At 42.3% G+C, this 12,272-nt stretch overlaps 1 protein-coding gene across 1 annotated transcript in view; it reads right to left on the bottom strand.

Annotated features, from left to right (window-relative positions):
* Positions 1-10,271: 10,271 nt before the first annotated feature.
* The window catches only part of Ptpn2 (protein tyrosine phosphatase non-receptor type 2), a 53,865-nt gene continuing 51,864 nt past the window's right edge, over positions 10,272-12,272 (bottom strand). The window contains exon 11 of the mRNA XM_037196920.1: positions 10,272-10,564. Within this exon, the coding sequence (XP_037052815.1) occupies positions 10,543-10,564 (22 nt within the window). The 3' untranslated portion in view covers positions 10,272-10,542. The remainder of the gene's footprint in view (positions 10,565-12,272) is intronic.

Raw genomic sequence — 12,272 nt, forward strand, 5'->3', positions numbered from 1 at the left:
TCTGAAAGTTTCCCTTTTGAAATCACTACTGTACTATCTATCTGTTTATGCTGTACTAAGTCGTCACAAGCCTGGTGGAATGGAGCCATGAGTTTATTTTACACAGAGCCTTAACAGGCTGCAGTCCAGCTGGATTCAGAGTTGCTTTTCTGGAGGATATTCTGATCACCATTACAGTGATGTCAAAACAAAACTAGCAAAGTAAAGGCCACTGCTCGTTAAACTGAACAACCTTTTTTTTTTTTTTTTTTTTTTTTTTTGAGCCAATTCCTCTGTGTAGCCGTCACTGTTCTGGAACTAATTCTGTGGACCAGACTGGCCTCAAACTCAGATCTGCCTGCCTCTACCTCCCTGCTGGGATTAAAAGCCTGTGTCACCACCACCTGGCCAAATCAAGCAATTCTTAAGAAAATTTAAGGGTTATATGCAGTGAACATCAGGGCTTGCAGTTTCATATAATAAACACTAATGGGCATAAGAAGTTAATCTGGTCCTGATAGAACAGTTGTAGATGACGTCAGTATCTTGTTAATCTTTCCGTGTATCATTCAAACAAAATCAATGAAGAAACTCAAGTGTAACTGTATCATAGACCAAATGGACTTAACAGACTTCCATCTAACAGAAGGAAGGAATACACCTCTTGTCGGCAGCCTCTGAGACCTCTAACAGTGATTGTATTCCATGCCACAGAGAAGTTGGCAGCCTGTGGGACTTCTAACAGTGATTATATTCCATGCTACAGAGCAAGTCTTAACAAATATAAAAGACTCGAAATAATTTATTTTATGAGCTCTTAGTGTGAAAAAATTACTTATTGGGCCAGGTGGTGGTGGTGATGGCGGCGGCGGCAGCACACGCCTTTAATTCTAGCACTCTGGGAGGCAGAGGCAGGCGGATCTCTGTGAGTTCAAGGCCAGCCTGGTCTATAGAGCGAGTTCCAGGAAAGGCACAAAGCTACACAGAGAAACCCTGTCTTGGAAAAAGAAAAAAGAAAAAAAAAAACTAGTTATCAAGTCCAGCAAGATGAGTAATGAGTTAAGGTGCTTGCTGCCAAGCCTGACAAAACAGGAGTTCAAGTCCCACATGGAACAGCTCCCTCTGCTTGCCTAGGAAGCACAGCAGATCAACCATGCCCTTCTTGGCTGCCATCTTTCACGTGTAGGGGCCACAATAAGTGTATTAAGGACAATTTGGAACTCAGAGCTGCTCATCCCAGATGGGCACACAAGAGTGACTAAATGAACAGAATCCATGTCATTCAGAGCCATGGCCTTAGAAGAGTAGGCTGGGCTTCTCAAGTGGTCTGTGTGAGGTCAGGAATGAGAACTGAGATCTGGCCTGCCTTCTTAAACCAGGCACATGATGACTGTTTCAGTCCTGCCCAGTAGACTCAGACAAGACACGTTCAGAGGGCCCAGGTGTCTGTCCAAAGTTTACAGCCAAACTTTACCCCACCAGTGCAGAACTGCATTTCAGTCTTAGGAGAAACATTTAGAGGTCATTAATACCACTGATGGTTCAGCAGTTAAGAGCCCTGGCTGCTTTCCAGAGGACCTGGGTTCAATTCCCATTTCCCACAAGGTCACAACTGTCTAACTCCTGTTCCAGGTGATCTGACACACACAGACATAGGCAAAACATCAATGCACATAAAATAAAAATAAATACATTAAAAAAAAATAAAGTTGGACTGGAGATATGGCTGAGCCGTTTAAGGGCACTGGCTGCTCTTCCAAAGGTACTGAGTTCAATTCCTAGCAACCACATGGTGGCTCACAGCCATCTGTAATGAGATCTGGCACCCTCTTCTGGCCATCAGGCATACATGCAGACAGAACACTGTATACATAATAAATAAATCTTAGAAAAAATAAAAATAAAGTCACAGATTTCAACAAACCTTCTAGCCTCCTCTAAAATTTAAAACGGAATTGCTTGGGATTCGAACCTACGTTTTCCTTGGTGTGCTCTGAGAGAAGTGAAGACTGGACTGGCAGGAGCAAACAGGCACGGTGACACAAGCCTGTACCACCAGCACTTGAGAAGTGGACGGGGGGATCAGGAGTTCAAGGTGAGCTTCAGCCATACAGAGAGTTTGAGACCAACCTGACCTATATGAGATGCTGTGGAAGAAAATACCAACAGAGCTTCAACCAACAAAAAAAAAAAAAAACCCTCTGAAGTCTTGAAGATAGAATTGAGTTAGATTCAGCTCAGGTTACTCAAACCCCAGGGAATCTTAGACCCTCTTCTGGCCTTGTTTTCTTCTTTCTTGAGACAGGATCACTATGTAGTCCCAGCTAGCTGGGAACTTGCTGTGTAGAACAGGCTAGCCATGAACTCAGAGATCTGTCTGCCTCTGACTCCTGAGTGCTGGAATTAGAAGTGTGTTCCACTATACTCCTCCCCCAAACATTGAACTACATAAGCAATAAACATCCTCTCAATATAAAAAACTCAGAAGGATACAAATGTAAAATGCTCACTAGCCGCTCTTCCTGTCATTTGCCCCCTTGCAAAGTGACACACTTCCAGTTTGCTGTGAGCTGGATTTATAAGTGAGTCTCCCCAACATGGGTGCTTGTAATCGGACATTTCTCTCCTGCTTGCCTGTTCCCAAATACCTGGGAGACCCTTCCCAAATAATTGACTGGGAGGCTTAATATTACTTATAAATGCTCAGCCGGTAGCTCAGGCTTGTTGCCAGCTAACTCTTACACTTAACCCATATTTCTAATTATGCTTTTATGCTTTGCTGTGTGGCTCATGGCTTGTTACTTCATTTTCTACAGGTCCTGCTTGCTCGGCGGCTAGCTTGTGCCCCTGCCCCCCACTCCCCTGACTCTGCCCTTTTCTCTCCCATCGTTCTCTCTGCCTCTCCGCATCAAGTTGTCTCACCCAATCTCTCCTTGACCTGCTATCAGCCAACCAGGTTTTTTTTTTTTTTTTGTTTGTTTGTTTTTCCAAGACAGGGTTTCTCTGTGTAGCTTTGCACTTTTCCTAGAACTTCCTTGGTAGCCCAGGCTGGCCTCAAACTCACAGAGATCCACGTGGCTCTACCTCCCAAATGCTGGGATTAAAGGCGTGCCCCACCACCGCCTGGCTAGTTTTTTTTTTTTTTGTTTTTTTTTTTTTTTTTAAGATTTATTTATTTATTATGTATACAGTATTCTGTCTGCACATATCCCTGCAAGCCAGAAGAGGGCATCAGATCTCATTACAGATGGTTGTGAGCCACCATGTGGTTGCTGGGAATTGAACTCAGGACCTTTGGAAGAGTAAGCAAGTGCTCTTAACCTCTGAGCCATCTCTCCAGTGCCCCCCCCCCTTTATTAACAATGAACATCATTCACAGCAGATGCTGGAGCAAAACTCCAGTCCACTAGGAGAGTACTATGTACTCTTAACACTGAGCTGTTTCCAGTCCCGTCCTGCCCGTTAGTGGCACTTACACAATTCTTCTCATTGAGAGTCTCTCAAATTGTCTACATCCTCATCACACAATGGTGCCGCTACGCTGTTTCCCTTATAGCCCTTACAATCTCACCCCAGCTAAAATATCCTGAAGTTGGCTGGACATGGTGGCACATGCTTTAATCCAGCATTCAAAGCAGAGCAGAGCGAATCTCTGAAGACAGCTGGTTTACATAGTTCCAGGCAGCAGAGATAGAGAGTTAGAACCTGTCTCGAAAATATTATGTAACTAAAAATAATGTAGAGAAAGAATAAACTACATAATTCTCAAACAGGATTTTTTTTTTTTTTGATAGACTCACTTTTTTTTTAAATTTTTTTTTTTTTTTTTTTTTTTTTTTTTTTTTTTTTTTATTTTTTTCTGTAGACATGTCATCGAGATTGCTCTGCTCTTGGTATGTTATGTGCACTGCACCAAAGTGTTTTTTGTTGTGCCTGAGTAGCCTGCAGAGGTCAAAGAAGCATTGGATCCCCTAGAACTGAGTTACGGATGGTTGTGAGCCACCATGTGGGTGCTGGGCTGGAACTGAACTTGGATCCTCTGCAAGAGCAACAAGTGCCCTTAACCACTGAGCCATCTCTCTACCCCCAACCCCCATATCTGGCTTTAAAAAATGCAGAAAAAAAAAAAGTAGGTGACTAATGTGATAGCCTCAGCAGTCAAAAGTGCTTCCTATAAGCCTGATGAACTGAGTTTAATTCCCAGGACAGACAGACAGACAGACACACACACACACATCACACACCACACACACACACACACACACACACAGAGAGAGAGGGTAATAAATAAATGTATTAAATAAAAAATTTGCTATCTTGAAATAATTTTGAAAATAATCATCATTCAGAAAATGTTTATGGACAATGTCTTTGTCCATTTTTTGTTGTTATAACAAAATACCTGAGGCAGCAAGCTTTATGGATTAAAAAGCAATCTCAGCTCTAGGCTGACTGTCATATAATGATTCACTCTGAGAGAAGCTAATCTACTTTTAGGAGATCTCCTTCAGTCATACCCATGAGGCCCCACCTCTTAAAGATCCCAGCAACCTCAATACCCTCCAGTTGTTGTCAAGATTCCAGCATATAAACATCTGAGGAACCGACCACCTGGAAGACACAGTAGCCAGGCACCAGTCTTTCACTGTAGACCCCTCCAGATGCCTTCCTGTGGTATCAGAGACTGTGAATGAACAGCCCTCAGGCCTGGGCCTCAGAAGCCAGCCTGCTGAACCACTTCAAACCCCTGTACATCTTTCCTGGATGTGGCCCAAACTCCTGCAAATCTTCTGGACTTTGCTTCACATGTGGAGCATGCTCTGTTCTCCCTGACTTGCCATCTTATCTTCCCACTGAGGTCCCTAGCCAGGTACCTCCCTTTATGCCTGCCTCCTGACTGCTGAACTGTGTGTGGAAACCATCTCTCCACTCACATCAACTCCTGGAGGCAGGATTTGAGGTCTCATATATACTCAAGTCATGCCCAGTTAGACCTCTTCTGTTGCCTGCGAGTCAAGATGTAGGACTCTCAGGTCCTTCTCCAGCACCATGTCTGCCTGCACGCCACCGTATCACACCATGATAGTAATGAAAAAAAGAAAAAAGAGAGAGAGAGAAACCCTAACTAAGACAGAAGTTGGTACCAGGGACTAGGGTGTTGCTGTGATATGTGACCATGTTGTGATACTTTGTGTTCTGACAAATAAATCTTGCTTGAAGATCAGAGGGTGGAGCTAGCCACTAGTTAACCATAGAGGTCTGGAGGTCCATACAGATAGGAGACAGGAAGTGATATGGCTGGGAAGAGAGAGGAAGTAATAAGGCAGGGCAGAGACAGGAACTTGACCCTTTTCAGTCTGAGGAATCGGAGAGGGAAGAGGTGACTGGCTGCTCCTTATTTCTCCGATCTTGCAACTTTTACCCCGATATCTGACTCCAGGTTTGTTTAGTAAGACTTATTGGATTCATGTTTCATGACCATGCTTTTATTTTAAGAAATGTGGACCTTGGGACTGTGGATTAGGAAAGCATTGAACACTTTAAGTGCTGCTTAATGGGATATACTAGGAAAAGCATGGAAGGCAGTGGTGCTAAGAGTTATTGGAACTGTGGGGACTTGGCTCAAGATGTTTCAGAGAAGAATATTAATATGTGGCCTAGAGGTCATTCTTGTGATATTTTATAGTGAAGAAGAGTCTGACTAAGGCTAAGTGAAGGGTTCTGGATTAATTTTGTTGGCAGAGGAAATCTTAAAACAGCCTAGTATAGACTGCCATGTGGTCATTAGTGGTAACTCTAATGAAGATTTGTAATGAAAAGGAGCAGCCAGGCGGTGGTGGCGCACGCCTTTAATCCCAGCACTTGGGAGGCAGAGCTAGGTGGATCTTTGTGAGTTCGAGACCAGCCTGGTCTATGGAGCGAGATCCAGGAAAGGCACAAAGCTATACAGAGAAACCCTGTCTCGAAGGAAAGAAAGAAAGAAAGAAAGAAAGAAAGAAAGAAAGAAAGAAAGAAAGAAAGAAAAAAAAAAAAAAAAAAAGAAAGAAAGAGAGAAAGAGAGAAAGAGAGAAAGAGAGAGAGAAAGAAAAGGAGCAAGCTGAGCAGGGTAAATTATAAAATGTAAAATTTGGGGAGAAAAGGAGCACCAGGAAGTGGAATAGAGCTAAGTCCAGGGTTCAGGGAGATAAACAGATTAAGATGTTGAATAAAGGGAGTAGTGACTTCAGGGCAAGCTTTCACCCAGCTAAGTTACCAGCTAGTGAAAAAGAATTTAAAAAAAGCTTAGAGTTGATTGTGGTGGGACACACCTTTAATCCCAGTACTTGGAAGGCAAATAGAGGCTGGTGGATCTCTGAACTTGAGGTCAGCCTGGTCTACAGATCCAGTTCCAGAACAGTTAAGCTTAGGCAGTGAAGGAAACCATCAAAACCAGAAAGCTGGTGAAGATAAAATTGAACAAGGGGGCTATGTTCCATCTCCAGCAAGTGGCAGAACTTGGCAGCTTTGGCCACGTGGTTTTATAGCTAAGCTTAGAGGAAAGGGGTTATGGAATCGCCCTCAATAACTTAGGAAATCTCTGAGGCAAGACATGTGTTGGAGGTGTCCCTAAATGGAGGCCTAAAGAGGACATTCCATGAAGCTGTGAAGGCGAAGCCTGGATTACCTTAAAAAGAACCCAAGATGTTGGAGATGTTATAGCCTTGGGATACTTGACGAGAATAGCTGCTAACATGGAGTGGAACTAGCCCAAGAGAAAGAAATATGTTGCAGTCAACAAAGCTGGGGGGAATGGGATATCTGAAGAGTGTTTTGACATCAGACATGGAGATGCAGAGTTTAGAGTTTACTCAGCTGGTTATCAGTCTTGCTTTGGTCCAGTATTTCCTCACTATCCTTTCCCTCCATTTGAAACAGTAATGCATATCCTGTGCCATAATATGTTAGAAGTATGTGATCTATTCTTTTTATTTTAATTTTACAGGGGATTATAGTTAAGAGATTGATGGGATCTCAGAAGAGATTTTGAACTTTAGACTTTTAAATAAATTGGGACTGTTATAGACTATGTGGATTTTTGAAGTTGGACTGAATGCACTTTTGCATTATGATATGGCCTTTGGGAGATGGGAAGTAGAATATAGTGGTTTGAAAGAAAATGATACCCAAAGGGAGTGGCACTATTAGGAGGTGTGGCCTTTGTTGGAGTACGTGTGGTCTTGGAGGAAGCAGGTCACTATGGAGGAAGGCTTTGAGGTCTTATATATGCTTAAGATACCACCCAGTGTCTAAGACCACTTCGCATTGCCTGCACAAGATGTAGACCTGTCAGCTAGCTACCTCTACAGCATCATGTCTGCCAGCATGCTGTCATGTCCTGCCATGATAATGGACTGATCCTCTGAAAATGTAAGCCCCCCCCCCAATAAATGTTTTCCCTTTTTAAGAGTTGCCATGGTCATGGTGTCTCTTCACAGCAATAGAAACCCCAACTGAGGCACTGGGAGATGTGTATTAACCATGGCTTTACACGGTTGCTGCTTATTCTAGGAGAATCTGGAGGTGTGAACTGGGAGTCATGATTGTTTATTTTCATTGCCAAGAATCACAGAGGAAGCACACTTCTGGGCTGGTTAGTGAGGGCATTCTGAGAGAGGTTTAACTGAATAGACCTACCCTGAATGGAGGCAGCACTATCCAACTGGCTGGGATTGAATGAACATGAAGCCTTGTACTTGGGATTCAAGGAAAGTATTTCTCCTTCACACTCAGAGAAAGGTGTTCTCAGGGCTGGAAGGAACCCTGTGTGCCTGCCACTATTGAGAGAGAGTGTTAAAATTATCATTTAAGTTTGTGTGTCTGTGCAAGCCTGGAATACTAGTGCTCTCAGAGGTCAAAAGGCATCAGATTCTCTGGAACTTTTTTTACAGGCTGTTGTGAACCATTTGACATGGTTGCTGGGAACTGAACCCAGGTCCTTCTGAGTAGTGCATGCTCTTAACCGCTGAGCCATCTCTCCAGCCCTAAGAGACATTGCCCTTGGAATATTTGGCATTGGGCCTCTGACCCACATGGTGCTGGGGTTGGCTGCCTGATCTTTAACTCATGGGGCCCAACTTGGGAGAAGCCAGAGGACAGGCTTATACAGGTGAGCACATGACCCCAGGTAGACCTTTTGACAGTGCTTATCCATTGCCAATGGGGGGAAAAAGGGTTGCCCACTGCTCTGTGTTACAGTGTCATCACTGTGTGACTAGAGAGAAGCCTTTGACATATTTCACTTGGGAGTGAATAAAGACGAGAATGGGTTAGGAATCGTGGACTCACATTGGAAAACAATAGCACCTGTAGAGTACTCTTAACTAGGTTTAAATTGTGGTATGTGTAGCATAGGGTGGTAGCAGGACACTACTTTGAAAGATGGAAAATGGCTTCCAAGAGGAGGATTTATTTATTTATTTATTTATTTTTGCATGTGTCTGTGCATGTGCCATGCTGGGAACAGAACCCATTTGCTAAGCATGTGCTCTACCACTGAGCTGTTCCTGAAATGCCAACGAATTAAGTGTTGCCTCAGTAACATTATAGGGAAGCAGCTGAGCCTCCTTCACACACTGGCCAGCCTGCCTAGCTCAGTGGGGCAGGTTGGAAGGAGCATTCCAAAGAGGGTTAACGGAACAGGCCAGCTCTGAGTTTGGCAGCACCATCGCACTGGCTGGGGCCCGGACTGGACTGAGTAAAACAGAAATGAAAAGCTCCAGGTTCAGTGAGGGATCCTGTCTTCAAGAGTGAGGAAGAGAGCGGTAAAGTAAGACACCTAGAATCCTTTGCTGGCTTTCAATAGTGCATGCACCTACACATACCCCATATAACACACACACACACACACACACACACACACACACACACACACACACGCGGGGGGGGGGGGGCAGAGAAAGGTGGGGAAGGAAGAAAATATACTGATGCCAACTTTTGGAACATCCATGGGAAGCTGTGCAGGGAATTGGTATAAATATGCAGCAGACCCCACACAGAAGAGAAGTCTCTGCTGTAATCTACACCATAGTGATGCTTTTACCAATACAGAGACAGAAGGCAACAGTCTGTGTACAGGATTAGCAGTCTGTGAACAAAATGAGCAGAGCTAAGTGCAGGAAGTAGGAAGGACTTTCAAGTTTACAGTGAATGCAAAGAGGGAATATAGGTCATGTTCAATTTCAGTTAGGGATGTGGAATTAGGGTTTGTAGCACTGAAGGGAGATCTGGCCTGGGGTTTAAGAAGTTGCATGTAATCAACTTCAGGATATGATATAGACTTGTGCAGAGATGAAATCAACCACAACCAGTGTTAAAACCAGAGGGCAAAGATGGAATATTTAAAATTAGAACTGAGCAGGAGAAAACCCAGGGAGGTCTGTCTGAAGAGTCCACAGTATCATCATCAGAAGTTGCATGGGCTTTATATGACTACAGTGTAAAGTGAAGATCTTTTCTGGGCCACTTCTGGAGGGGTTAAAATAGGTGCGGATCATGAGAGGACTATCAAGTGGCAATTATGACATAATGGGAAGACAGCTTTCTGTGCTACTCTGTGGGGCTGTAAGCTTTTTAATATAGCAAGAACTCAAAGTTACCCAGAAAACTTAGCATACAGGGTAAAAAAGAACATAAGGCAAGTAGACTTAAAGGATGAAATGGTGTATTTATGATTTACTACCTTGAAGCACTACTCTATGAATACTGCATGGTTTGAGTTTCTCCAGCACCAAAAGGCTTACAGTCATCTGATATTCCAAACCCACCACTTAGATGGGAAATAAGGGAGAAGCCACAAGTGGGAAGGAATCTCTGAACATCTTTACATAAGGAAATGCTCAGAAGGCAGTGTCCAACACAAGACAAATGAGATGTTAAAAGCCACACTGAACTGCTGTGCTTACTGAGTTGAATGCTGACCACAAGGTAATATTAGGAAGATTAATGTTTCCCTGAGTGACAAGAGCAATAGTGTAACTTTTCTGGTGTTGCTTTTGCCAAACCAGAACTACTTAGGACAGAAAGCCTATTGAAAGGTAGCTAGAGCCAAGTGACTTGTATTTGGAACGGACTGAAATTTAAATGTTAAATTCTAGCTACAAAAAAAAAAAAAAAGAGAAAATATTCACTATTTGAACTGGAGATGTCCTAAGATAACACATACACACACACAAACCAACAAATCTATTTAATAAAAATATTTAATGCTGCCAAAAAGTATAAAAATACATTAGGAATGGCAGTACAATACAAAGTAGTCTCTCCTAATTTATTTCCTTTACATCTTTCTACATTTCATACATGTTAAAAAACAATACATCAAATTAAAGGGTTTGCAAGTCTTCTGCTGGTGGTGTTCTTCATCCCCTGGATGTAAAGCTTACTTTGTAAACAGACAACTTGTGAGGCAATCTACAGGGTTAGCAAGCCTCACTTTAGTTTCCGGAGTGGGCTTCATTCAGGTCTTGCTTTGCACATCAAACGTTCAAAATTTATAGCTGCAGAATAGTCTCAAGTCATGAATATTTAGGTGTCTGTCAATCTTGGCCTAAAACATAAAATAAGAAGTCATCTATTCAATTCATATTTACCACACACACAGATGTACACAGATACAAACATGAAAGGACTAACACTGAACTGAAAAGTCAACCAAAAACCATTCCAACATGTCACATCCAGTCACACTGAGTGCCTCCCCAAATGGCAGGTGTCCCAATAGAAGTAGTGGTGTAAGACAGACTGATAGGATGTACCGTAGTGACTCATTTCTTCAATAATTACTGAATCTTTCAGGCCACCCTGTTTTATTCAAGAAATGACCTCTACACAATATACCAAGAGACAGACAAGTTTAAAAAATAATGTAGCCACAAGAATATAGCAAGATTTTATTATATGTGCTAGACTTACCCATACTTTGATTTCAATGCAAAAGTCTAATCCAGTTTGGACAACCACTGTAACACTGCTAGAAAGTTTAAATACAAAGTTTGGACAAAAAGTTGGCTTGTACCTTTAAGTTGGATTTTCAGCCTTTGTATTTTCTCCTGAAGGATAATACTAACGATTATGACTACTAAAGTAAGTAAAACATGACAGTTCAGTGCATTTTAATGCCAAAAGTAAAACAGAAAAAAAAAAAAGAAAAAAAGAGTGAGAAGGCATTTAAACAAAGAGAAAGGATGTGACTGTTAAAAGCAGTAGTTTTTGCTGTACTTTACAATTATTTGCCAGTAACCAAACCTTTTGGGAGGTTAAAAGTATTTCCATTTGTACACCAACTCCCTTACCCTACCCCATCCCACCCCCTTCTCTCTCCCACACACAGGCTACCAACTGTAAATGCTCATTAACTTTTGTATTGTCGCCATGTATAGACAGGAAATAAACCGATTTCCATCATTTAGGGTCCCCTCCCCAGTCATGAGAATGAAGATTCTTCTTGCCTACTGGCTTGTCTCCCTAAGGCAGGCAGCTCTACCAAGCTCCTGTGGTGCTCTACAGAGTCTCGTTTGATTTTTCAACACTGACTACTCATAGTGTTGTCATTAGGAAATCATACTCTTTAGATGTCAGCAGGTCACAGAAAAACCATGATGCTTATTGAAGAGTCCAGAACCTGGAACCCAAGTGGTTGGTTCTGTCTGCAGCAGGATGTGGGATGGAATAGAAGGGGAGAAGTAGTACTTCAGCACAGACGATTTCGGGGAATCCATGGCCACAAAGTATTTTAAAGGGATTTTTCCCCCTTTCACTTCATAAAGCAAATTTGTTCGGATTTTTAGTTAAGAATGGGTTGTCTACTATTTCCTCATTTAAATGTCTGGTTTAAATAAATACTTGAAATAAAGAACAGTGGTGTGATACACTGAGAAACGCCTGAGTCTTGGAGGCACTGAAATCACAGCCTGGAGTTTGCATCTCAACTTTATCTGCACTAAGCTGGGTGATCATGCATGAGTTACTTCTGACTTAAGGATGGTACTATCTAAAGTGGCATGAAACCTAATCAGATTAAGTATTTAAACTGGCTGGCAGAACTGCAGATGTTCAACATGCACACATTGTCACCCTTTCTTAGTATTTTTTAAATACACATTTACCAAGAATAATAAAACTGCCACTTAAAAATAGACAAGATGTGGTTTTTAGAACTCATTACTTCTTTACAAATAGTGTTTAGAGGTAATAAAATAAGAGGAAATCATTAGAATAACTTTTAGGAAATGATTTTCTTTGTAAGACTATAAAGG

The sequence above is a fragment of the Peromyscus leucopus genome, chromosome 19, assembly GCF_004664715.2.
Source record: "Peromyscus leucopus breed LL Stock chromosome 19, UCI_PerLeu_2.1, whole genome shotgun sequence".
Lineage (NCBI taxonomy): Eukaryota > Metazoa > Chordata > Mammalia > Rodentia > Cricetidae > Peromyscus > Peromyscus leucopus.